The 26621-nt window shown below is 48.4% G+C and overlaps 1 protein-coding gene across 4 annotated transcripts in view; it reads left to right on the forward strand.

Annotated features, from left to right (window-relative positions):
• Bace2 (beta-secretase 2) overlaps nt 1-24808 on the forward strand; it is a 75622-nt gene extending 50814 nt beyond the window's left edge. For 2 of the 4 annotated variants that reach the window (XM_087211300.1, XM_004842466.3), the window contains exons 7-9: nt 27-176; nt 4216-4384; nt 23718-24808. In XM_087211300.1, the coding sequence (XP_087067426.1) occupies nt 27-176; nt 4216-4384; nt 23718-23968 (570 nt within the window). In that variant the 3' untranslated portion in view covers nt 23969-24808. Of the gene's footprint in view, nt 1-26; nt 177-4215; nt 4385-15769; nt 15961-23717 lie in introns of those variants that run through there. The other 2 variants (XR_015451345.1, XM_087211316.1) reach the window with 2 other exon arrangements.
• The last annotated feature ends 1813 nt before the right edge of the window (nt 24809-26621 follow it).

The raw sequence follows: 26621 nt of genomic DNA on the forward strand, positions 1-26621 counted from the left end.
GCCGCTCACGTGTGGGTCTTGTCTAGATTCCAGAGTTCTCCGACGGTTTCTGGACGGGCGCCCAGCTGGCGTGCTGGACCAACTCCGAGACGCCGTGGGCGTACTTCCCGAAAATCTCCATCTACCTGCGAGAGGAGAACTCCAGCCGGTCCTTCCGCATAACTATCCTGCCTCAGGTACGGGCTTGGCTTCCTGCTTCCCCCATCTCTCTTTCTCTTTACATGTAACATGCAGAAGTCAGCGCATTCACGCCCAGAGGGTGCACTGTGGGATCACAGCTCTCCCGGATGCCTTGCCTCAGTAACGAGGCCGTGTGGGTGGCTGCCCCTGAGCCCACAGGTCCCAGCCAGGCCGGCTCCTGGTTCTTGGAGCCCAGGTCCAGATTCCTGGCTGAGGACAGTGACTGCCCTTGGAGCAAGAAGAGCTCAGGGCCACATCTCAATGGCGAGGCCCCAAGGAAAGGTGAGGAGCTGAGGGCGCTTTTGTAATTTCTGCCACAGCACCATTTTCTAATTTTTCCTTGTACCAAAAAAGGATAAAACTGCTGGGAGTGGCAGCACACGCCTGTAATTTCACTACCTGGGAGGCGGAGGCAGGAGGGTCGCTACAAGTTCAGGGCAGCTGGGGCTACAGGGTGAGTTCAAGGCCAGCCTGGAATATGTAGTGAGATCCTGTCTCATTTTTTAAAAATGTTTTTATTTGGTACATTTTAGATACACATAATGATAACATTCATCATAGGGAATTTGTACCTGTGCATGTTATAGCTTGCTACTTCTTTCTTACAGTTTCCCCTCCCTTCATCCTGCTTCCCCTCCTTATTTACAAAAGCTTTGTTTCCATTTTTTCCTTCTATTTTCATTTTCTTTTCTTGTCCCTTCCTTCCTTTGCCCCTCCCCGCTCATATGTTCCCCTTCCCATTTGAACATTTTCTTCCCATTTCCCAGTATCTATGACTCATTTTTTAAAAATAAAATAAAATGAAGCTGATTGTCAGGGATGGAGACGTCACTGTTTTTCCCTAGAGTTCCAGTCCCCACGGACTCCTGCTTTATCCTGAGCATGTCAGGGAGCCGACACCCAGCCAGTGCCCGGCTCCATGCTGCCCCTGCCCACCACACGCGTGCCTGGGCTCCCACCCGGTTAGGGCGACTCAGCTTCATCCACCTTCCTGGCCCTGAGACCTGCACCCTGCCTGGCCCGGCTGCTGGGGCTTCCCCAACACAGGCGCCTCTCCCGGCTGGCTGTTGGGCACCTCGCCTGTCCCCTCTCCCACCCCGAGTCGAAGCCCCCGCCTGTGCCCAGATCCCTCAACCCTCTAAGATCGGCTCACACAGCCTTTGCTTTTGTTGAAACTGCTGAGCAAAGTGACCATTGTCCCCTTGCACCATACATATTTTCCAGGCCACTATGCTGCTCTGGAGTCATTTCTGTAGGGCGTGTTTTGAGTTCTGTTTTTGTTTTTTAAAAGTCATCTTGTGTTTCTTCAACTAATCATTAATTCCCCTCGGGTAAAGGAGGGCTCCATGGGCTTTGGGGCTCAACTCTTCTCTCCAGGCAGCCGGCAGTCCAGGGAGGAGGCGCACGTTAGCTGCCTGCTGGACAGACACAGCAGGGCGTCCAGGTTGTGATTTGACGGACTAGGGATGAAGGGCCGGGGCTGAAGGAGAAGCAAGAAGGAACCATTTCAGAGATCAGTGATATAACACTGCCTGTCTCCGTGCTTCATTTCTGCTCGGCGGTGTGTGCGCTCCGGAAACTTGGAGGTTGTAGGGGAAAGAATGGAAGGTTTTAAGAGAACTATAGCTCCCAGCCGGGCCTGGTGTAATCCCAGCACTCTGGGAGGCTGAGGCAGGAGGATCACAAGTTTGAGTCCTTCCTGGGTGACTTAGACTCTGTTTTGAAATAAAAGAGGTCTGGGGGTGTAGCTCAGTGTGAACGTTCTGGGTTCAGTGCTCGTGCCACTAAAAGAGAAAGGAAGGGGGAGGGAAGGAAAGGGGAACAAGGAGAAGGGGAAGGAGAAAGGAAAAGAAATTATGTTCTCAATCCTACCCTTGACTCTGCTGTAACTGAGTGAATTGCTGAACCCTTCCTGTGCCTGTCTCTTTCACTGTAAGAGAAATGATATTTGCCAAAGACATTTCCAGATGAGAGCAGCGTCCTTGGTTGCTTGGAGCAGTGTTAGGAAGACAGGCTCACAGCATCTCTGAAACACCACGTTCCTCACCATGACATTTCAGTCAGGCAGAGAGCGAAGCACGGATGTTATCTCCTCAGCGTGCTTCGCCCCTGGTGTCCCGAAGCTGGAGGACAGAGGTAGGGGTGCCTGGGGAATTTCGGAGCTGAAGGCTCCTGTGGGGTCGTCACCTGGTTTTCGGGCCAGGCGCTGGGTGACAGGGAGGGTAGTGGCAGAGCACTGGGGACAGTCGCTCTGCATGGGAATTCTTATGACTCGCACTTAGGAGAGGGAAGATATCTTTGAAGTTGGCTTTGGCCTATTCCGTTTTGATTTTTACGGATCTGTTTTCTGGTTCCTTACCCACACCACATCCAGTTTGTGACCTGTTGCCCTGCCGGAGGACAGAGATAACCAAAGGGAAACGGCCCAGAGCTGCGCTGTGCTCCCCCGGGGCAGTGATGGGCTTCTTATCCCCGGGGTCTGAGCACTGTCCGCTCTGTGGGGCCTTCAGGCATCTGCAGTAGTAGACGACAAAGGAGCGCTAGTGGGGAAGAGAGATCAGGGGAGTCTTTGCACTTCTCTTCCCAATGGTGTTTCCCAGAACACGAGAGTTAAATCCACTTGTTCTGAGCAAGGAAAAACATGATGACCAAAAAGAGCCCCTGGCCCACAGGGGAAGTTTGATTTTTCTCTTTTCAAAAAATAAAAACGTAAAAAGACCCTTTACTGTGTACCCACTTGCAGTCTGAATGCCACTGCTTTTTCTGTTCATGCTGTTTTGGGTGAAGGCAGACAGTTTCTCCTGAGACCCAACAAGACTGAAGCCTCCCGGCACGTGAGGAGATGTGTGGTCTGGAGTTGTCCCTGGGATCCGCTTGGGCACACAGGACCGGCTGTGAGAGGGACGTTGGGCTACATGGGGTTTACATCCACATCCATGGCCCTGTACAGTAGTGATTGAAATCTATGTGAGTGTTTAAATGTTAAAAGGTGATTATAGTAAAAGACACATTGCCGAGAATCCCCCTCATAATACTCCCTGAGGGGCTTTATGACATGGGATCAAAAATATGGTGAGTGCTGCTGCCCAGGGTCCGCCAACAGAAAGGCAGCTTGTAAACACACACTGTGTCCTCATCCACCTTAGTCACCCTGTCTGGCACCGTGTGACTTCCGGCTCTTCCCCGAGGTCAAAATGACCACAAAAAGGAAACGTTCACGACACTGAGGCAGCCAGGACAGCGCAACTAAAGACACTCAGGGAAGAGGGCTCCAGAGCTGCTGCAGGAAGGGGCAAGGATGGAGGGAGGAGGGTGTGTGAAGCGGAGGGGAGGACTCATGGCAATGTGTGTTTTTACCGTAATAAACACTGTATTTTTCAGTCACATCTCATAAGTAATTGGGTTTCTTATGGAATGATGGCATTCAGAGTGTGTGAGTGAGTGAGTGAGTGTGTGTGTGTAGGCTGCTGCAGACCTGGCTGCTTACAGAACCTTAAATGACAGTGTTCGGGTGGCTGCTAAGCGTTACTCCTGCATTTCCCTCATTTCGGTGGATTTCACTCGAGCTCATTTCCCTGAGCCTGGGTTGCAGTCAGCACCCGCACTGGTGTGGCAGCCAGCGGGGCCCAGCAGTGCACGGCAGGTCCCCAGGAGAGGCTGCTTGCTGCCAGCCAATGGTGACACTGGGAGCCCCACCTGCCTGACGCGGAAGTGCTGTGCGTCCTCTCTCGGTGCTGGTCACATACGGACCCGTGGACTGTGGACACACGGGCACTGTGCGCGATACAGGAGGGGTGTCTCTTCAGGAGGCGTGTCTCTTCTCCTGTGCCGGTCCCTTTCAGCGCCGTGGAGCTCTCGTATTTCACGTTCACCTCCCAGTTTCCGTTCCACCTCCTCCACAAGCTCCTCGTCCTGCTCTCCACATGACAGGGGCCTCCCGTGCCCTTTCAGGGGCTCTGAGCTTGGTGTGCCCTCCATTCCCTGATGCGGCCTGACTTGCACGTTTCCGTTTTTCTTCCTCTCTTCAACAAACAGCTTTACATCCAGCCCATGATGGGTGCCGGCCTGAACTACGAATGCTACCGATTCGGCATCTCCCCCTCCACCAACGCGCTGGTGATCGGCGCCACCGTGATGGAGGGCTTCTATGTGGTCTTCGACCGAGCTCGCAGGAGAGTGGGCTTCGCAGCGAGCCCCTGTGCAGGTAAGCACCCGGGTGACAGCAGGGCCACTGTGCCGGCGTGACAAGTCCTGGGCAGCACATCGGCGCTGCACAGCTGTCTGACACGTGCCTGTGATCACGGGTCACGGGCTCACTGGCAGCATTCAGTGACAGCATCCTGGGAAACCTTCATCCCAGCCCTGGGTGCACTGCAGATGCAAATGTGCCTCTCGCAGGAAGCTGAAAATCCCATTCCACACCAGCTGGAAATGTACTCAGCGGCCCTTGATTTTGAAATACAGTTTCGTTTGTTGGGTGCTGGCAGTGAACCCAGGGCCTCGTATGTGCCAACCACGTGCTCTCCCACTGAGCTTGACCAGCCCTTGAATTACAGCTTTTTGACAGTTAAAGTCAAACAAATACAGTAGAAAACTCATATGTAAGTTGCGTCTATTTTCCCCCCAAAGCAGTCTCATTATGAAATAGCACAAGGTGTGACCAAAGTATGATGTGCCTAAATAAGAACAATGTATTGCAGTGAAAGACACATTGCTGTGAATCCCTCTTGCTCTGAACACACTCATCCCCTCGTCCTGGCCACTTCCTGCAGCGGCTCTGGAGTCCTCTTTCCTGAGTGTCTTTAGCTGCGCTGTCCTGGCTGCCTCGATGTCCTGAATGGATTCAAAACGTTTCCCTTCCTGGTCATTTTGACTTTGGGGAAGAGCCGGAAGTCACACGGTGCCAGATCCGGTGACTAAGGTGCATGAGGACACAGCATGGTGTCTTTATGAGCTGCCTTTCCACTGGATGGCGCTCGGCAGCAGCAGTCACTGTATTTTTTGTCACACTTTTTAAAGACCCTCAGGAAAAGAGGACTCCAGAGCTGCTTCAGACATGGACGGTGGCAAGGACCATGGGATGAATGTGTTCAAAGTGAGGGGGAGGATTTTGAGGGGGATTCTTGGCAATGTGTCTTTTACTGTAGCTTTAATTGAAATATTCAGTATTTTTGATGCTCCCTTGTAAATACTTATCACTGCGATTTCTTGAAATTCTAAAATAATGAGGCCCTAGAGCCATTTTTCTGGGAGAACTCTTCTGAAAGGCCAGCGTGAGGGTGATGGCGTGTCATGGTCCAGCGTGGGGATCGGACAGACAGCACAAGGCTGACGGGACAGGTGAGCCCCAGGCTGTGGCACCTTCAGGCAGAACAGGGGCGCGGGCAGGGCTCGCGTGGCCTGGCTTCCGGGAGGATCAGACCCAAGACTGGCAGTCCCGGCTGACCCGGAAGAGGCACACGGAGGGAGATTGGGTGAGGCTGAGCTGCTGGAGACCCGTGCCGGGAGAGCCTGTGCCGGGGAGGTGGCCGGGACAGCCGCAGCATTTCAAAACAGGGTTTCAAAGCACAGAAAACATTTCGGTCCACTGGACCTGGGTCAGGAGCAGAAGGGAACCCTAAAGTTGTGCTGGTCGGGTGCTAAGGGAGGGAACAATGAAACTGTGAGGTTTAGAACTGATAACGAGGAGGAGGAATGGAAGAAAATTGGGGAGCTAAGAGTGGGGTCTCTCCATGCAGTTGAGAGGAAGGAATTGTGAACTTGATGGGAAAAAGCCTGAAACGTTAGAGAGAACTAGGGGACAAGGAGGGATGCTGGCCTGGCCAGCTGGGAGATTTCCCGTGCTGGGGATCGAACCCACTGAGCTAGGTCCCCAGTCCTTTTCCTTTGAGACAGGGTCTTACTGAGTTGCTCAGTTCCCCAGGCTGGGCTCCAATTTGAGACCCTCCTGCCTCAGCCTTCCAGAGTGCTGGGTCACAGGTGTGCACCACATGCCTGGCCGAGATTTCGCCTCTCTTTTAATACCCGAATCTTTGACTAGAGCAGGTAAGTGGCGCTGCATATTCGTATGTCGACACACTGGCATTTCCGGAAGTGCAACTCGGAGAATGGAAGAGAGCGATATTAAAAGGAAGAAGACATCATCCCTGTGATGCAGCCGATTCTTATTCTGCACCAAATCCCTGAGCCTTGCCTGTGTAAATAGCAGGTGGCGATGGGTCTTCTTAAACTGCAGTGCGGGCTTATTTGTGGGTGAACAGAGCTGGAATCTTGGTGCTGGTGGAGGAACTGTTCAGCACAAACCCTTCCTGCCAGTGGTGTGGTCGATGCCCGAGACCCCTCTCCACAGCTCTGAGGGGGACTGGGCAGCCCAAAATGTTCCTGTAGCTCCTGGCAATGAATATTTTACCTCTTCATAGCCATGGGAATCTAAGCACTACCGCAATTTTCCCCATAGTTTCTGGTCTCTTGTTAGTTGCCAGTAAAGTAGGGGCTGCTATAGCAACAGCTACCACCACGTCCACTTAACCCTGCCAAGGTGAGATAACCAAGCCTTGTCCCAGGGAGCTGCTGTGGGGAATTGCTTAATCCTCAGTGTCGCCAGGCCAGGGATAGCGTTCCCCACATTTCACCCTGATTGTTGGGTGCTCTGATACACGGTTTCTTGTCGTCGATCTGTTTCAAGTGCATTTAGGGCCTTGGTACTTAAACATTTGCCCTCACCAGCTGTGTGGACAGACCCTGGTCTATGCCTCCCCTTCCGTGCAAATTACGTGGCCGTTAAACCAGAGACTTTCCCCAGGGCTGCAGTGAGAGGAACCAGGCTCCGCAGCGCTGTAGTAAATGGAATGCATGCCCGACCTTTCTCTAAGTCGTTAGTTTTAACTCTAAAATGTTTGAAGTAATAAAGTGCTATAAATTATGAAAAACCACACAGTGTCCTTCAGTGTCCATGTGGAGTTAGTTCCAGGCAGCTCGCAGGTAACAGAATCCGAGCCTTTCGTGCAAAGTGGCATAGTATTGCCTGTGACGTTTGCACCTGCCCAGCTGCCTCGCAGCACCCCGGGCTGCATGTGAAGTTCGGTCCAGTGTCAGTGCTTGTCAGAGAGCTGTTTTACTCTGCAGCTGCGGGAGTGAAGATGAGAAAAGTCGGTACACTTTCACGACAAACACATTTTTTTTTAATATTTGGGGATCCCACAAATGTTAGCGTTTTGTTATATTTTCTTCCAAAGTTTGTCATAAAAACACAAAAACAACTAGGGAGTGCTCCATGCCAGCCACTCCCCTGGAGTTACTCTGCCTTGCAACTAATGTGTGCTTTCCTCCTGATTACGTGGGGTTATAATCGTGCTGCACAGGTATATGTACTCTTAATGGTTATTTATGCTGCTGCATAACAACGTCCCCCAAATTTAGCAACTCTTTTTTCTTTCAGTACTGGAGGTTGAACCCGGGGCTTTCACACTGGGCCCACATCCCCAGCCTTTTATTAAGATGTTTTATTTTTGAGACAAGATCTCACTAAATCACTAAGTTGCCCAGTCTGGGCTTGAATTTGCGATCCTCCTGCCTCAGCCTCCTGAGTGCTGGGCTGACAGAGTGCCGCCATCTGCAGCTCTTAGCAGCTCTCTGTTACAGTTTCTTGGCGGTGGGGCACAGTTTGCTGGCTGGTTCTGCCTCAGGCCCCTCTCCTGAGCCACAGCCATATGATGTGCTTCCAAGGCCACTCCTGGGCTGTTGGAAGGGGTCCCTCCGGTCCTTCCCCTGAACAGCATCACCACAGCTGCTGCATGGCCTCAGGAGCGGGCACCTGGTCACCCCAGAGTGAATGACAGCGAGACAGAGAGGAGCCAGGCACTTAGGATGGAGGCCACAGCCTTCCCGTGACCCGATCTCAGCAGGGCCCTGCCGTCCCTTGTGCCTGGACTCAGTGGTCCAGAGCAGTGGCACCCAGTGGAGGGGACAGCACGGGCTGGAAGCCAGGAAACAGGTGCCTGGGCATGGTCTTCAGAGCTGCCTGCCACAGAATTACAACAAACTTGGGTGTGTCCATTGGTCGGTTTGCAGTAGCCGTGCTCCTTCCAGTTTTAAATCTCCATAAGTGCTTATGGTGCTGCGAGTGTCATTTGTCAACTTGATGTCTTTGTTGAGCATTGCAGTCTAGAGTTTCCATGTTGAGCGGTGCTTGGTCTTGCATTTGGTCTACAGCGTCATCCCATGGTACGAACGTTCCCAGATTACTAACCCAGCCCCCTGCTGATCAACACTCGGGTTGTTTCTAATGTTTGCAGTTCACAGTACTGCATGGAACATCTCTGTGCCCACAAATGAGACCTTTGTCATTGTCACTTGGTGCTCTCACGTTGGTCTTTGAAGTCCTTGAAACACCAGGGTTATACAGTGGAAGGACTTCCTTTCCCGCGAAGGATTTGTACACTGGGTTTCTCTTGTGTGTTGCCATTTGATGTGTGTGAGACCTCATCACACCTCAGTGGATCACATTCGGGATTCCAGGACTGTTGACAGGTCCACAGGATGTTCGTGCTTTCTCTTTGAGGGTGAGTTTTCCTTACTCTGTCTGGTGCACGTTTCTGTGCTTTTCTAAACACTTCACATGTGTGAGTTTCTTTGGGTTTTATTTTCTAATCTCTCTGACTTTTTCTTTTTACTTGTTTTTGGTTGTCTTCACTTTTTTAGGTTTAGTGAAAGCAAATTTACCAGTTTTTTCCTGCTGGCCTGTACTCTGCTTTATTTAAGAAATCCTTGGGCTGGGCGTGAGGCCAGGGTAGAGTGTTTCTCTAGAATGTGTGAGACTCTGGGTTCCAACCCCATCGATGCAAAAACTAGCAAACAACAAGGAAAGAGATTCTCCCTTAATCTAAGAAAAAAAGAGAGATGATTTTCTTCTAAAAATACTGCTTGCTTCTTATTTTTCTTCTAAAATGTGAGCTAGGTATCTGATTTTTGTAAGGATGTTCAAGTTTCTCAGCATCATTTAGTGAATATATGATGTTTTCCTCCTCTCTGATTCTTCTAATAATTTATTATGAAATCGTTAATACATAAGAAAGACTAAATAATACAATGATGTCCCTGTATACCAACCATGTAGATTTAATCATTTTAACATTTTCCCATTTGCCGTTATGTGTGTTTATGTAGTTTTTACTGAACCATTGGAAATAAGTTGCAGGTCTTATGACATTTCCTTATGGATCTTAAAATTACAGGCATCCTTCTACCTGATCGCAATGCCATGATCACATTTTCTTATACTGCGAGTCTACCTAGTAATACCTAGGCCGTATTCACATGTGTCCAGCGGTCCCAAACGGTTTCCCTAGCTGTCCTGTTCTTTCAGAGGTCAGTTTTGTATTTGGTTGGTTCTGGGTTTGGGTCGGTTTGTTGGTTTGTTGTAGAATGCACAAAGTTCCGTTTGTTTGACTATTTCCTAATGGTACTGTTTAACTTGTTCATTAAGCCTCATATTTCCGGTACACTTGAACTTTAAATCTAAAATCTCAGATTCAAGTTACACATGATTTGCGAGCTACGCACTGGATTTCAGGGGTGTATTACTCATTTGCCTGTTGCTGGGACACAGTACCTGACACCCACAAATTGAAGAGAGGTTTACTTTGGCTCCTGCTCCACCCATGGGAGCCAGGAGGCAGACGGGAATGGGAGGAGCTGGGGGCAGGAACTTACTCTCCCAGGTCACAGCCCGGTGCCCACCTCTTCCAGCCAGGCCCCACCCCCAGCAGCACAGGCAGCTAGGGGCGGGTGGGTGAAGGACCCACCGATGAGCACAGCGCCCTGATCCAGTCCCCTTCAAAGCCCCACCTTTGAGCGCCTGTGACTTCGGGGAACATTCTAGATCATCAAACATAACAAGTAGCATCTTTGTCCTATACCAGCCCCTGTACATATCTGGATGATTTCGGAGCATCCTATTCTGTCCCTCCCGGGTTGCCGTAATTCTGTCTCCTGCACCATGTGGTTTTAATATCAGTAGTTGTGAGATAGGATCTGCCAGGGACTGACACTTCTCCTTATTCTTCACTAATATTGTCCCGGCTATTTTTACCTTTAATTAATTTCATCAAGATGCCTGAAAACACTATTGAGGTGTTAATTAGGACAGCATTGAATTTATACTTTAGCTAGGAAGGAAACCAAGCTTTTACCATATCAAGTCTTTTCCAAAAAACATGCTAAATTTCTTCATTTTTGGTCTTTTATGTCATATTGCAATGTTTTGTAATTTTCTCCAAAAAGACCTTACACATAGATTTATTACTAGGTCCTTCTTAGTTCTTACTTGTTACTGTAAATGGGATTATTTTAAATTGCATTTTCTAATGGGTGGTTTGGTATACAGGCGTGCAATTTTTGCTAAGTCCTCTGTTATTAAACAGTTTTTAGAGTCACTTGGATTTTCCATTAACATACTCATAGAATCTGCAAGGAATACGTTTTCAATCATTTGTAATCCTTGTATCTTGTACTATGTCTGATATATCTTGTATTTGATATATGTTGTATATGACAGCTTCCCCAACAGTGTTGAATAGAAGTGACAGTGGGCTTTGCTGTCTGTACCCACAGGATTATTTTTCATGCTTCAACACTGAGCATGATCTATGGAGTAGGCGTGTGGAAATTCCCTTGTGGACCCTAAAGTTACAGATTTGCAATTTCCTCAAAGTGTTTAGGATGGATGGGAAAACAATTTTACAGTTTCTACTGACATTACCTGCTTCACAACCCAGCCTTTCCTCCCTAGGTATATAGAGAGGGGGAATTAATACCCAAGACTGGACCAAGGTTCCCAGTCGCTATATTGAGAAAATGACTAAATAAATACATCCCGGAACAATTACTTGAGACCACTTTTCATCTCCTCCAAAGTAAGGACAACCCAGAAGCCCACCGCCTCACAGCAGGCTTCATGTGCTGAAGAGCAATTGCTCTAGGAGGAGTATATAAAATATTTGTTTCGTGAAAGTCCGTTAAAGATAAATGCCAAAAACCTTTTAATTCATATCTCAGTAATAACTTTTTAAAACTTCGCTTGTGATCCATTTAGGTGTAAAAAATGTTTATTTTTATGTATTTAAATATTTTTGTCTTTTTCTTTCAAACTCTTGGGTTTGCTGTCACATTTTAAATGGCTTTTCTTACTAAAAGTAAGTTTTGTTTATTTGAATAGTTATATGCTTGACTTACCTTGTGTAGACTCTCTGGATTACACTGCCCCCCCTAAGACGGCTCCCCCATTGTTCCTATAACATTTTTCAATAATCCATCTTTTATTCACTAGTTTGAAATCCCACAATTATTATGTACCAAAATCAGTAAATATTTGTGAGATAGATATTTATTTCTGAATTTTCTATTCTTTCTCACTTTATTAGTTCCTTTTATTGTTCTTTTTTCAAAGTTTCCCTGCTTTGCTTTCTTAATTTTTCAATGAGCTTTTGAATTGATTTATTTTAAAATCTGGTATTTTAGTGAGTTGTTAATCACTTCAAACACAGCTCTTGTGTGAACTTCTGCGGCTGCTCTTATTGATGATTTCATTTTGTTTTTAATGTGGGCTGACTTTTCTTTCACGCTTAGCTCATTTATTTTGCCATTTTTTTGTTGTTATGAGCTCATCTTTAGTGGCAGTGCTTTCTTCCCTCTGGGAGAATTCACTGTGCCTTGGGGTCTTAGTTACTTTCCCATCACTGGGACAAAATACCTGACATCCACAACTTAAAGGAGGAGAGAGGTTCATGTGGCTCATGGTTTCAGTGGATTCAGTCCATGGTCCAATCCATGGTCTCCTGGCTCCAATGTAGAAATGGCCTGGCAGAAGGGCACAGCAGAGGACAGCTGCTCTCTGCATGGAAGCTAGGAGGCAGAGAGACAAGGGAGGAACCAGGCATAAAAATACACCCTTCCAAGTCACACCCCAGTGACCCACCTCCTCTTCCCACCACCTAATAGTGTGTTCAGGTGTGACCTTTTCCAGGAATGAATCCGCTGGTGAGTACAGTGCCCCATGGTGCAGTCGCCTTCTGAGTCCATGAGATTTGGGGGAACATTTTAGATCTTAGCCATAACCTGTGTTACCATAAAGCATTTTGGCCCGTGTTTCTTCTGAGTGTCCTCAGGCTGTGAGAACATCAGGATTTCTACACCAAGCTGTATGAATTCAGAGGTTAACTGCACTTAAGTTGGAGTATTGAGGGCTCCATCACTCATGGGACATTCTTTCTTGTCATGCTCCCTCCACCCCTTCATCCCTCAGGCAGAGCCAGCTTCCTCGTTAGTAGAGTTTCCATGGTTTCTTCCACGGATGAGCCTGACTTTCACCAGCACGTGGCCTGAGGGCCCAGGGTGCTCAGGGTCATGTCTCTCACCCCCTGGGCATTGAGACCTCAGCCCCGGAGTCTCTTTCTGCTCAAGGAATGGCTCTTACTTCTAGCGGGGATCAAACTCCGGTCCTTGCGCATGTGCAGCAGGCGGCGAAACCACTGAGCTTAATCCCCGGCCCTCAGCTATGTTTTTAAAAACTGGAATTGAGCTAGGCACAGTGGCACATGCCTGTAGTCCCAGCTGCTTGGGAGGCTGAGGCACGAAAATTGCTTGAGCTTAAGAGTTTGGGGCCAGCCAAGGCAGCACAGTGATATCCCATTTCTTAAAAAACGATTGAAGATATAGCTCAGTGGCAGAACACACGCTTAGCGTGCATGATGCCCTGGACCCCAAAATAAATGAAAACTGAGGGCTCATGTTATCTTCATGTGTTAAAATAGACATTCCACCATAGCACCATCCTAAATGATAGTGCCAAAGAGGGGCTCTCTCCTCTTTCAGTATCTTTTACTTTGGTTTTATAATTATTTATGTTTGTTGGGCAACTTAATTTATTGTAAGAGCCGGGTTTGGGGAGCCTCTTGATTGGAACCCCGGGCCAGCTTTTCCAAAACACATGGACATGGACGCGGTAGGTACTTTGGAAACGTTCCCTGCATGCTTCACTTCTGCTGCTTCTGCCCCCGCCCTCCCAGCTGTCCCAGCCCCTCGAGAATCCCACAGGGCCTGCCCTCCTGGGTCCTGGAATCCACAGCTGCCACTGCTTGCCGCCTTGGGGCTGTTGGGGTAGCCTCGCCTGTAGCTAGAAAAATAATAGCACCAGACTGACAACTCCCTGTTAGCTAGTGTATCCAGAGCTTCTGAAATGCCATCTCTTTTTATAGATTGAGACATTTAGCACCTGCAAGGGTATAGATTTCAGCTTGTAGAACTCGAAAACACTTTGTGGATTGGGCAGGCGTCTCACTGTGAATTTTCCTAGCTACGGGGTGGAAATGATCATCTGGTCCGTGCGAATGTTTAAAAATAGGGGAGTCAGCTGTTGGGGACCAAGTTTCAGAGGCAGGCCTCTGTGTTCCACTTAGAGTATAATCGAAAGACCCCAAACTCAGGCCAGGCAGCTGCACCTCCTCATTTGTAGAAGTCAGAGGTCCCCCATGGTTGCCCTGGGTCTGGAACCCTGCACTCCAGGGCAAGAATCTCAGGCCCAAGTGGTCAGTTTCCTGGGGCAGTTTACTTCCATGGAGAAAAAGGCCTGGCCATGAGGATTTTTATACTTGCTGAAATGCTATGTCTTGCCTCGGTGTTCATTATCAACTAGGTCCTGACCTTTTGGGACACAACATAGAGAAAACTCATAATTAAAATTTTAACCGGGGACAGTGATGAAAGAATTACAAATAGCAATATAGGAACAATGACCATTAGCTAGACAACTCAGCCCGGGCACTGTGCTAAGTGCTTAGCATCTATTAACTTGGTTATCCTTCCAGCAAAACTGTGACTTCTAGGAGCAGTTACGTTCCTGCTTTGTGGGCAAAGATATTAAGGTTAAAGAAGTTAGTTAGGGTCAGTTAAGATCACACAGACAAGCTGAGCACAGTGACTCAGGCCTGTAATCCCAGCTACTCAGTGGGCTGAGGCAGGAGGGTCTCAAGTTCAAAGCCAGCCTGGACTACAATAGCGAGACCTTGTCTCAAAAATTTTAAAAATAAATAAAAAAGGCTGGGGATGCAGCTCAGTGATAAGAGTGTCCCTAGGTTTAAATCTTAGTATGGGAACCAATCAACCAATAAATTAAATTAAATAAAATGATCACACAGCTCAGTTAAGCCTAAGGGAGCTGGGCTCTGGAGCCCGGAAGTCTTGCCTGGGGTCTTGTCTGACCCCAGTGCATGACTGACATCTGCCTCACAGTGGTAGATGAGCGGAGTGTGTAATGAGTGTGCAGACCGCCCAGGAAGTCCCAGTGGAAGTCATTCAAACCCACTCTCCTGTGAGTTCACAACTGTCAGGATACTGTTCTTTGCAGCTAATGTGTTAGGTCTGACAACCTTCCGTGGGGGGCGTTTTCCAAAAATCTTCAAAGGAAAACACTTCTGACTCCGAAAGTAGTAACATGTACATTGAAGAAATTCAATTTTGTTGGGGCTCTTTGTGTTTTCATTCTGTACACACAGTGAATGCTAAGAAAATGCGCATGGACCCAGCGTTCAGCTTGCTGGGTTCAGCTTGCTCGGTAACCTGAATGAGATCCTCCCCCGTGTGTTCTTGGCATGCTTTTAAAAGCCATCATCAGCATGAATAAATCACACATCTGAGTGGGGTCAGGGTGGTGCTTCTGCATTTGCCCGCAGTGTGGACTGATCAAATCCAAGCTCCCCACGCCGGCCCCTCCCTAGCCCCTAGTAAGCGCTGTTCTACTTTTAGCATGGCTCTTTTTAGCTTCTCCACCTGAGAGGGAACATATGGGCCTGGTCTTTCTGTGTGTGGCTCATTTCACTTAACACAGTGCCCTCCAGTTCCAAGCGTTCTGCAGCCAATGCCAGGCTTTCATTCTTAATAGGTGAATAATACTCCGCGCTGTGCGTTCTCCCTATCCGTCTGTGGGTGGCACCCGGGCTGACTCCTGTCTTAGCTTCTGTGACTAGAGCTGTGATGCACATGACCCAAGGGTGTCTCCCTGCCATGCAGATTTCCTCTCCTTTGGATGTGTACCCAGAAACGGGAGAGCTGCTTCATATGGCAGAGCTATTTTTGATTTGGATTTTTCTAAGCAGCCTTATTGAGATACACTTGGTGGAAAGCAAGCAGACCATGTTGGATGGGCACCGCCTGATTAGTTTTCGTACAACTGCATTCGAAACCATCACCAGAAGCAAGGTGGCCAGCTGTCCTCCCTGCTCCGGCCCAACTGCTCACGCGCGCGCACACACACACACACACACACACACACACCACTACAGATTACATTTCCCTTGCTGGGATTTTATATAAATGGAATCTCAGTGTGTATCTCCTTTTATCTGGCTTTCACCCAGCACAATTATTTTGAGATTCATCCTGTTATTTAATGCTCCGGTAGGTCACCCATTTTTAGTACCAAGCAATGCTTAGTTATATAGATGCATTAGAATTTGTTTCCTTCCTTTCACCTGTGGGTGAGCTTTTGGGTTGTTTCCTGGTTCAAGTGTGTTTTTTCTCTTCTCATCGTCATAAGTACAGCCGCTGTGAGCACTGCAGATGCTTCCCGACCACTGTACATCCCGATAAGCATCGTAAGCTGCAGACACTCCAGGCGGAAGAGGCACTGAGTGCATCACAGCAGCACAGCACACTGTGAGCGTCCACGGCTTCCTGTGACCTGCTTTCACACCAGCCTGAGCCAGGAAGACCATAAGTCGAGTCCCTGTAAGTTTGGGGCCGTGTGTGGTGTTTGAAAAGGCCTTGGTGTGTATTTGTTTCTCCTGGATTCACCCCCAGCAGGGCACAGCTGGGCATAAGACAGGGAGTTGGGGGGATGCTTTGCTTCCTGAGAATCTGCCAAGCTGTCGTTCAAAGTGTGGTAGCATCATTTTACATTCCTGCCACCAGTGCCACATCCTCACCCACAGTTGATACGATTCATTCTTTTATTTAGTAAATATTTAGCAGTATCTTATTGTGGTTTTAATTTGCATTTCCCTAATGACTGATAACCTTGAACATATTTTCATGTGTTTATTGAAAATTCATATACCTTTTTTTGGTGAAGTATCTTTTCAAATTTTCTTGTGGATTCTCCTACTGGGCTCTTTATTTTCTCACTGTTAAGTTTTCAGAGTTCTTTGGATATCGTGGATACAAGTCCCGTGTCAGAAATATGACTTGTAGGTCTTTTCTCCTATCCTTTTCAGGCTCTTGATATTGTCTTTGAAAGAGAAATCTGTAATTTTAATGAAATAAAATTTATCAGGTTTTTTTTTTCCTTTTTGGTGATGTAGCTATGAAATTTTTTTGCCTATCCAAAGACACAAAGATTTCTTCCATGTTTGTTTGTTTGTTTGTTTTTTGGTACCGGGGATCGAACTCGGGTCCTTGTGCTTGTGAGGCAGGTGCCAGAACCACTGAGCTAAATCCCTGGGTCTTCCTGTGTTTTCTTCTGGAGGTTTTATAGTTTTAGAGATGTGTTGTTTAGTTTCCAAATATTTAAGAGATTTCCTGATAGCATTCTGTTATTGACTCCTAATTGAATTTTATAATGGTCAGAGAATATAGTTCCTATGAATTAAATTCTTTTAAATTCACTGAAATTTGTTTTATGACCCAGAAAATGATCTGATCTCTGTGTGCTCTTGAGAACAGATGTGTTCCACCTCTGTGACCAGAGAACCAAATCAGGACAGAGTAGCTGATCGTGTTGTTCAGTATTCTGTAGCACAGCGCTCACTTTCTATCTCCTGGCTCCAGTACTGAGAAAGGGGCGTTGCCATTTCTGACTGCATTTGTGGGTTTCTCCATGTCTTTTTGGTTTCATAATTCTCGCTTCGTGTACTTTGAAACTGCTATTAGGTATAAAAATGCTGAGAGTTATGGTGTCCTATTTATGAATCGAATCTTCTTTCATTATGTCATTATGGTATTGTTAGGGTTTCCATCGAAAATGTCCCCAAATGTCTCATGTATTTGGAAGGTGATTGGATGGTGAGGGAGCTGTATTCATTAGTGGATTCATCTATCAGGAGGTGGAGCCGTTGGGAAGTGATCACTGGGGCTGTGCCTTAGAAGGGTGCATATCCCTCCCCTGTTCCTCCTTTCTCTCTCTGCTTTCTGGCTGCCTTGAGCTTTCCTCCATGATGCCCTTCCCCTATGCCCTTTCAGCCATGGAGCCAGCTGACCATGACCCAAAATAAACCTGTCCTTCTTTAAGTTGTTGGTGTCAGGTATTACAGTATGTCCCAGCAACAGGCAAGTGACTAAGAGAGGTATCATATTATGTGATATCTTTGTCCGTGGTGCTTCTTTTTGATGGGACTCTACTCTGATACTAATATAGTACTCTGGTTTTCTTTGATTAGCACCAATACTATACATCCTTTTCTGCCTTTTGAACATATTTGCGTCCACACTGAGAATGGGTTTCTTGTAGGCAGCATGAAGTTGGGCCGTTTTATCTAATTTGACAATCTCTGCTTTTTAATGGGTCATTTAGGCCAGAGATTAGCAGACAACAGCCTATAAGCCAAATCTGGCATGTAGCCTGTGTTTATATGACCTATGAGCAGAGAACAGTTTTTATATTTAAAGAGTTGGGGAAAAATAAAAATAAGTACGTAACGCAGAAAGCCTAACGTATTTACTATCTGGCTCATTTGAGGAAGTGTTTGCCAACCCTTGTTTTAGATTGCTAATATTTAATGTGATGAATGATATGATTGTGTTTAAGTCAAGTTTCTTACTGCAGATTCACCATCCCTTATCTCAAATGCTTAGAAGTATTTTGGATTTTGGGCTCTTTTCAGGATTTGGAATATCTGTGTGTACATAATGGGATATCTTTGTGTGGGACTCAAGTCTAAATATGAAATTCATTTGCATTTCATATACACCTAGTCACATAGCCTGAAGACAACTTTATATGATGTTTTTAATGCACCCGTCTTTTGATTGTTACCCATCATATGAGATCAACTGTGGAATTTTCCACTTGTGGCATTATGTTGGATTTTCCAGGATTACAGATTTGAATGTTTTCAGATGAGGGATGTTCAGCCTGTATTTGTTTTCTTTTTGTCTCATTAGGTTCCCTCACTCCTTTTCTTCTTTCACTACCTTCTTTTTTGACTGATTTCTTTCTTTTTTTTCCATCTAATCTAACTACAGTCTCTCTCTGTCTCTCTCTCTGTCTCTCTCGCTCTCTCTCGACTAGGATGTTAGTTATAACTCTCTTACAACTCTTGTAGTAGTTCCTTGAGGGTTTATAACATAAAATTGTGCCTCAGATCATGAACTCAGTTCTCTCCACAATTCTGGTCACAAACCGAACTGGCTGAGAACCGAATCAGATTTCCCCATAATGTCAACATTTAACCTATCCATTGAATTTGACTGGGTTCTTGTCCAACTCAGTTTGCAACCAGAATCATAGAAAGAATCAAGTTTCTGAACTGAAGTACCACTGTACATTTGGGGGGGGGGGCTCTAGGGATTAAACTCAGGACCTTGCACTTGTGAGGCAGGCAGCAGCACCACTGAGCTAAATCCCTGGCCCACCACTGTACATTTTTAACTTCTAACAATGGACCACTTTCTGTAATCTAAGAGCCTTACAACAGTATGCTTCTACGGTCCCCTTTCTGCTCTCTGTACTGTTATTGTCATGATTATGTTATAGACCACCCAATACCTTGTCATTGTCTCTGCTTTAATTGGTCAATTATCTTTTTACATAAATAAAATTAAAACTAAAGATCTTATAACTGCCTATGCAGTTACATTTCTGTGTCATTGTTCCTTTGTGTAGACCCAAGTTCCTCTTGGTATCATTTCTCTGTTGCTGAAAGGACTTTCTTAGACTGCAGATCTGCTTGAAATGAACTCTGAGCTGTGTACATCTGAAAATATCCTTATCTTCATTTTTAAGATATCTTTGATGCTGTGCCTGCCTGGCAAGTACAAGGTCCTGAGTTTGATTCCTGGTACAAAATAAAAAAGATCCTTTGCTAGGTAGAGTTCTAGGTTGACAGATTATTTTTCCCATCCACTACTTTCAAAGATGTTGCTCCATTGTCTTCTAGCTTACATTTTCCTGACCTGAAATCTTCTGTAAAACTTATTCTTGTTCTTTTGCAAGTATTATTTTTTTCTTTCTCTTTAAGCTTTTAAGGTTTTCTACTTACAGTTGATCTTCAGAAAATTCACTAGGGTATTCTATTTTGTATTTCTTTTTTTTGGTACTGGGGCTCGAACTCGGGACCTTGAGCTTGCGAGACAGGCAGCAGAACCACTGAGCTAAATCCCCAGCCCTATTTTGTATTTCTTAATCTTGGGGTACTTTGAATCTCTTGGATCTATAAATTTATAGTTTCCATCAAATTTGGAAAACTATGGTTACTGTAGCTCTAAATGTGTTTTGTCCCACCCCTTCCTCTCCTAGTGCTCAGCTGACATATCAGCTTAAAATTGTCCCACCATACCTGTGTTCTGTATAGTTTTCAGTACTCTGTGTTTCATTTTGTGTAGTTCTATGCTGTCTTTAAGTTGATTAGTCTTTTTCTACGGTATATACTGTGCTGTAAGTACCACCAGTGTGTTTTTCATCTTCTGTGTTGCTTTGAGGGGTTTGATTTGGGTCTTTTAATATCTTCTTTGGCTCTAACATGTCTAATGTTTCCCTCAGCCTCCTGAATAGAATACAGGGATGGTAATGGCCCTAATATCCTGTCTGCTAACACTATCAGCTCTGACATTTCCTGTTAAATTTTAGTGGACTGATTTTTCTCATTATCAATTGCTTTTCCCTGCTTCTTTGTAGGAATTATAAATTGTATTTTTCTGCTTCCTTGAAACTCAGTAATGTGGACTGAATGATTATGACCCAACAAAATTCGTGTGTTGAAATCTAATCCCTATCAAAACTGTATTTAGAGATAGGCCTGTGTTAGTCAGCTTTCTGGTGCTGTAACAGAATCCCTGAGAAGGATCAACTTAAAGGAAGAAAGATTCATTTTGGCTCACGGTTTCAGAGGTTTCAGTCCCTGGTCAGCTGGCTCCATTGCTTGTAGGTCTGTGGTGAGGCAGAAACATCACAGTGGCAGGCGTGGCGGAGGAAAGCTGCTCACCTCATGGCAGCCAGGAAGGTAGAGGACAAGGAGGAAGAGGGCCGGGTGAGGGAGAAGGCGGTTCCAGGAAAGGGCAGCAGAGGAAGAGAAGGGAGCCAATTTGGTGGTCTTCCTCGTTGCCATCCTGGGCCCTACCTCATTAGACTGTGCCGCCCACATTCAGGCAGGCAGGTCTCCCCTCAGTTTAGTCATTTCTGGAGACACCCTCACCCACTCACCCACCCAAGCACTTCACTAACTTCCTAGGTGTTCTTCAGGTGATCAAGTCAGTCACCACTAAGCATCACGTGCCTTTGGGAATGAGATTAGCACCTTTGGGTCCCTCACCCTTCTGCCCTGTGAGGACACAGCAGGAAAACGGCTGTCTGTGAACCGGGAAGGCCTTGTCGGGCACAGAATTAGCCAGGGCCTTGATCCTGGTCTCCGTGGCCAGGAGGACAGTGGGAAATGGCACTTGTTGCCTGGAAGGCTCCCAGCCCCCTCTGTTCTGCCTTCACGGCAGCCTGAACACTAAGACATTTGGCAACTTTGTATCAGACGCCAGACACTGAATTTTCCCTCGCTGATGGCTGAATATTTTTATTGAAGATATTCTGGTTATTTGTTCTAGGTTGCAGCTAAGTTCCTTAGAAAAGGTTTGTGCTTTTTTATCTTGCTTTTAAGAGTCAGACCAGCGTCTCATTTTTCCCATTACAGTGGAAAGACCTCTAAGTGGTGCCTAAACGCGTTTGCTGCTGTTGCCCTTCACTCGGAGGACAGCCCAGACCGGCTGGGAGCACACTCTGCCCAGCCGTGTGGGCTCCAGCCTGTCCCAGCGAATGCTTTCACTGGTTTCCAGTGTTCTGGGACAGTGGCCACGGCTGGAATAGATATCAGGCAGTGTCCAGGGGGACTGCTTCCTGGACCCCACCAGATACCAGAATCCAAGGATGCTCAGCCCCGTGGTAGTATTTGCGTATAACCTACAGGCATCTTTCCTGTGCTTTAAATTATTTCTACATGGCGTGTAGTACCTCACGCAACACAAGTGCTAGGGAAATAATCATTCTGCACCATTGTTTGTGGAAGGATGATGGGGAAAGGGCACCTTTCAGGGCAGACTCCACCTTCCCCGGTGTTTCCGGTTTGTGGTTGGTTGGACCTGGGGATGCAGGAGCCGTGGGCCAGGAGGCTGACTGCACCCAGCAGAGACAGGGGAGGCCGAGGCGTCAGAGTTGCTCCAGGTACAGCTGTCTCCCTGGCGTGACTCTGCTCTGCAGGCTCTAAGGGCTGTGGCCGTCCCTGACATCCACCCGTCCCTCCTGCGGACAGCAGCCCCTGCCTGTGGTGCCGCCTGGGAACTCAGGGTGGTGCACTAGGGCGCCGGGCTTCTCCTTGTGTGTCCTCACCCCTGTCGTGTATTTTGCCCAGTGTTTTAGCTCTTTCAGCTGGGAGGATGAATCCAGCCTCTGACTCCATCTTGCCTGGAGAAGCGGTTTTCGATGTCTTCCTGCTTCTCTGCACTGGGGAGTCTTGTCTCTCCACAAAGCTTGTTTCCTCTTCAGCACTTTCCTGGCTAAAGCATCTCCATTTATAAAGAAAATTGAAAAAAAATCAATAACCTCAGTGCAAAGACTTTTTGCAAACTGAGAAAGTTTTAGCCATGTAAAGGGTTCTTACCGAGCATCAGCATAAAACCTAAGTGGCCAATAAAGCTTTTCCAGCTGTGCTCCCCGCAAGCAAAGCATGGCAAACCGTGTGAAGTCAGACGGAGGGCGTCACTCTGTGCCTTCCAGCGCTGGCGAGGTGTGAGGCGCAGGCCTGGCCATGCCGAGCGAGGACCATGGTGCCAGCGCGGTCTTCCTCACGACTGCTTGGTCAGCAGAAATCAGAACACTCAAAGGGAAATCGAGACGTCAAGAATAGGAGTGAAGATTCCCGCCCAAACTCTGTCTTCCACTGGAAAACCCCACAGTGGCACCTGATGGGTGGTTGGAAAACAGCTCCCCCAGCCCCAATCGGGTGTTTCGTGCGGTTGTCAGAACAGCCTGATGTAGCAGTGGACAGTGTGACTCTGACCCTGTGTCAGGTGAGGGTGGCTGACCAAACAGCTCCACTGTTCCATCCTTGCTTTTCAAAGCTGAGGCGTAGGAAAGGGAAGATGCACCCACTGATTATTTCTGAGTGTGAATTTCTGAGTGTGCTTTTCTTTCTCCATGTTTTCAGCTTTCTTACCCTAAATATGTGTCACGTTGGCAGTAGGGAACAGGCCTGTTTGCATTATTTAAACGTGTGCTAGTGTCTGCCTGGTCCTGCGCAGGCCGGAGGCTGACAGCCTTTCTCCCTGAAGGCCCGATGGTCACCCTGCCATGCCGCACACCCTGTGGGGTGTGGGCCCCTCTCCGTGGGCACTTCGGGGCCAAGTTCAAGCCCACAGAGCCTTGGCAGTGGCAGTGGACTTCGCCGGACATCTGTGGTCCATTTACCCGAGGGCCGCAGCCTGCTGTTCAGCCTGCTGCTCCTGCCCATCGCTTCTCTTTTCCAGGCCCTTAGAAAAACATGTAACAGAATCCCCATTAGCCAGAAAGTGTGTCCTCTTTGCAAATGAACCAAGTCTGTTTCCTCCACGTTTTTCTTCCAGTACCAGGGATTAAACCAGGGCCTTTGCACAGAGCCACATCCTGAGGGTCTTGCTAAGTTGCCTGGGCTGGGTTTAAACTCGAGATCCTCCTGCCTCAGCCTGCCAGAGTGCTGGGATTCATGTGTGTCGAGCGGGTGCACTTGGAGCTCCCATTAAGAATGTGTGGATGCAGCAACTCTGGGAGGCTGAGGCAGGAGGATTACAACTTCGAACCTAGCCCAGGAAACTTGGTAACTTAGTGAGAAACCTGTCTTAAAATAAAAAATGAAAAGGGCCAGGGATGCAGCTCAGTGCAAAGGCCCTGGGCTCAGTCCCCACACCACAAAAAAAAGTGTGGGGGTTGCCGGGTTGGCAGGCTCAGTGTGGAGGGGGAGCTCCGGTTAGTTTTTCGAGGAATGCCTGCGGGCCAGCGGTGCCTAGGGCTCAGCAGAAGGATCCACCCCTTTTCCACATCTCCCCTGCTGACCCCAGAAGCAGCAAACCCCCGGTCCCTCCCAGGCACACGCATGGGCTCTCAGGATGACCGACACCCACGCCGACCTTCTGCAGGGTCCACTCACCTCAGGGCGCAGCGCCCGCAGACCCAGAGCACGTTCTCCTCGCTGTGTGCAGGGCCCAGACTCCGAGGGCCGGCCGACGTCCCGAGCCTCCTCCCACTGCGACCCCAGGCAGCACCAGGGGCCCAGGAGCCACCGGTCTCACAGCTGTGGCCCGCTTTGTCTCCGCAGAGATCGCAGGCGCCCCGGTGTCCGAGGTTTCCGGGCCCTTCTCCACCGATGGCATCGCCAGCAACTGCGTTCCCGCCCCGGCCCCGGGCGAGCCGCTGCTGTGGTTCGTCTCCTACGCGCTGCTGAGCGCCTGCGGGCTCATCCTCCTGGTGCTCATCATCCTGCTGCTGCTGCCCTGCCGCCGCCGCCCGCCCCGCGACCCCGAGGTCATCAACGACGAGTCCTCCCTGGTCAGGCACCGCTGGAAATGAGGCCTGGTGACCTCGGAGCCGGCGACCCGACCCCAGCTCTTCCCTCTCCGGCAGCAGGCGCCGGGAGCGGGCAGGGCCCTTCCTGCCTGCGTGGCCCGGAAACTTGGTTCTGCTCCCAGAGGCCTCCACCTTCACTGTATCTCCAGTCTTGATTTTAAGCTTCCACTTTTTCCTTCCTACTTCCAAGAAAAAAAAATGATAATAAAAAGACATGCCTCCTTCCAAGCCAAAACGGAGTGGATTGGGCTTCAGGCTCATGGCACGGGCTGCCCGGATGGCCACCCAGAGGCAGCGGCAAGCTGCGGCCCAGCACCGGCCCTGGAGCCCCGCGTGCCTGTGGTTCCCAACTCCGCTCACTGGCAGGAAGCTTTTCTATTAACTGACTTTCAGTCGGGTGGCACAGAAGGCGCCTCATGCCGCCGCCTTCCTCCCTCCCTGGCCTTCGGGGGCCCAGCCTGGCCCACAGAGGAAGGCCTGGCCCACCCGGGGGGTTGGGACCACAGCTGCCTTCTGCACCAGCGCCCCTGTGGCTCGGTGGGTGTCAAAGTAAAAGCACTACCTCTCGGTGGCTTTGCCCAGGGCATGGTGGGGTGTGGCAGCCTGATTCCACAAGAGCCCTCCTGGGGGGTGACAGGGGCTAAGCTGTGCCCCACCCGGAAGTTCTGTTACCAAGCTGGGCGTGACCACCTAACTTACTCTTTTTTTTTTTTTTTTTTTTTTTTTGTGGTACCAAGGATCGAACTTGTGCTTGCAAGGCAGGCACAGCGCCACTGAGCTAAATCCCGGGCCCCTAATTTACTTTTGCTCTAGATTAAACAATGCTTTGCTGAGGAACACAGAGTCTATGTCATTAGTGTCGTTGTTTCCTTCTCCAAATCTTCTCTGGAAGTGGCTGGTTATTACCCTCCGGGGGACAGAGAAATGGCCGGGCGCCCTGGCTGCTGACCGACAGTCAGGAGGAAGCTCCCTGCTGTGGCTTCACTTCCACATTCCCCGTTCCTTGAAGGGAGCGTGTCCCTTGCAGAGCCACCCAGTCTTGGCGCCATACCAGTCACTCAGCGAACTGCTGGGGCAGCTGATGCCTCCTCTTTCCTGACAGGGTTCAGTACTGTCCTTGTTTGGGGGAAATCTGCTCCCAGTTATTTGAGGCCTTTGCCGCAGAAGGGTAGAGCCTTAAACCCAGCCTCATGTAGTGTAGTCCCTGAGGCGGTGAGGCCTGCTTGTGCTGCAGGTCAGGGCGCTGTTCTCCTCCAGGTCCGGGATGCCCGCTGGCCCCATCCCAGGGAGGGCCTTGGGTACAGTTTGACAGCGCTGTGTTCTGCCTCAGGTTTCTCTACCTTTGCCTCTCAGAAGCTAGTGGATGTGACATTGGATGGAACACTTCCATTCACAAAGATGTCCCTTAGCGACAAGGATGAACTAGGCCATTGAACTGGAGACGTTTCCCTGGTGTGCTTTGCCACTGAAAACCAGACCTGGAGTCAGAAGTTTGATAGCGATGCCCAACCTGGAGTGGTGTCAGCGCATCCCTTACTTGGCAGACCTTCAGGGAGCTTTGCTTTGATGCATGGAAAAGGAAGTGGCAACCCTTTTGGGGAGTCGCTTCCCGTCGCACTTCACTGTGGAAAGTGCTGGAAGACAGTTTTCGGAAATGTCAGCTCTCAGTGGGAAATCCCTGTTGTGAAGTGGACAGTCTTCATTTAAATGGGACGATGCTTTTTCTTCCTGCTAACTTACTTAGAAGTCAGAAGTGAAATCCTGCCTGAAACTGTTTATAAAAACATCAAGAAATGGGACAGGGATCGATCCTGTTATCCCCCCCTCCTGGGGTTTAAAAGACCCCCACAGTGAGGGCACTGGAGCCCCTGGTGTAAAGGATGGAGAGGCCACCCCGTCCCCAGACATTTGGAAGGACTTTGCCTGACCCATCCTGAAACCCAGAGGTCTCGGTTGGAGATGAACTTGGGGTCTGTAACTGATCGAAATCAGGCGGGGACTTCTCAGCCAGACAGCATTAAGCACCCCGCAGAGCTTGGGGTGACAGATGCTGAGAGGCAGTTGTGTCCTGGGCTTCCATTCTCTTGTATAAGAGCTGAAGAGGGATTATTTCATTCCTTAATTAAAAATGGGGATTTATTAAGTTCCTCTCACCACAGCCCCGCTCAGTGGAGCAGACACGCACGGCTCGGTCCTGAGTTCCGGCTTCCCACCTCCCGTGTCCCTGGGAATAAATCGCTGCCCAGCAGTCATCGAGAATAATTGAGTCCCACAGACTTCGTGGTTATTAGTGGAAACCAGATAATTGGGTGGAATCCCTTGTGTTTTCTGTTGCACAAACTTATTAGAATTGATTAGAGAACCGTTCAGAGGAAACACTGCCACTAGAATTTTTTAAGGCAAAAACAAATGCCACAAAATGTAAAACTGTGGGGTTTGCCAAGAGAGATACTACATTTTTAGTGCCAGGAAAAGTCTACATAACAAATTATTTTGTACATCTCTCTTGGGCTTTAAGGATTTCAGATTTTAATTTAAGGCAATTTGCAAATTAAATAGCAGCCCAGAAAAATACATTTTGAGAGTGGGGGAGGAAAACAAAAATGCACTGAAAAGTATGCTAGCAAAATCACCAGGATTGACTCTCGGGAAATAC

The sequence above is a fragment of the Heterocephalus glaber genome, unplaced genomic scaffold (genome assembly GCF_053883595.1).
Source record: "Heterocephalus glaber isolate CG9 unplaced genomic scaffold, H.glaber_assembly_v1.0 deba00000122, whole genome shotgun sequence".
Taxonomy (NCBI): Eukaryota; Metazoa; Chordata; class Mammalia; order Rodentia; family Bathyergidae; genus Heterocephalus; species Heterocephalus glaber.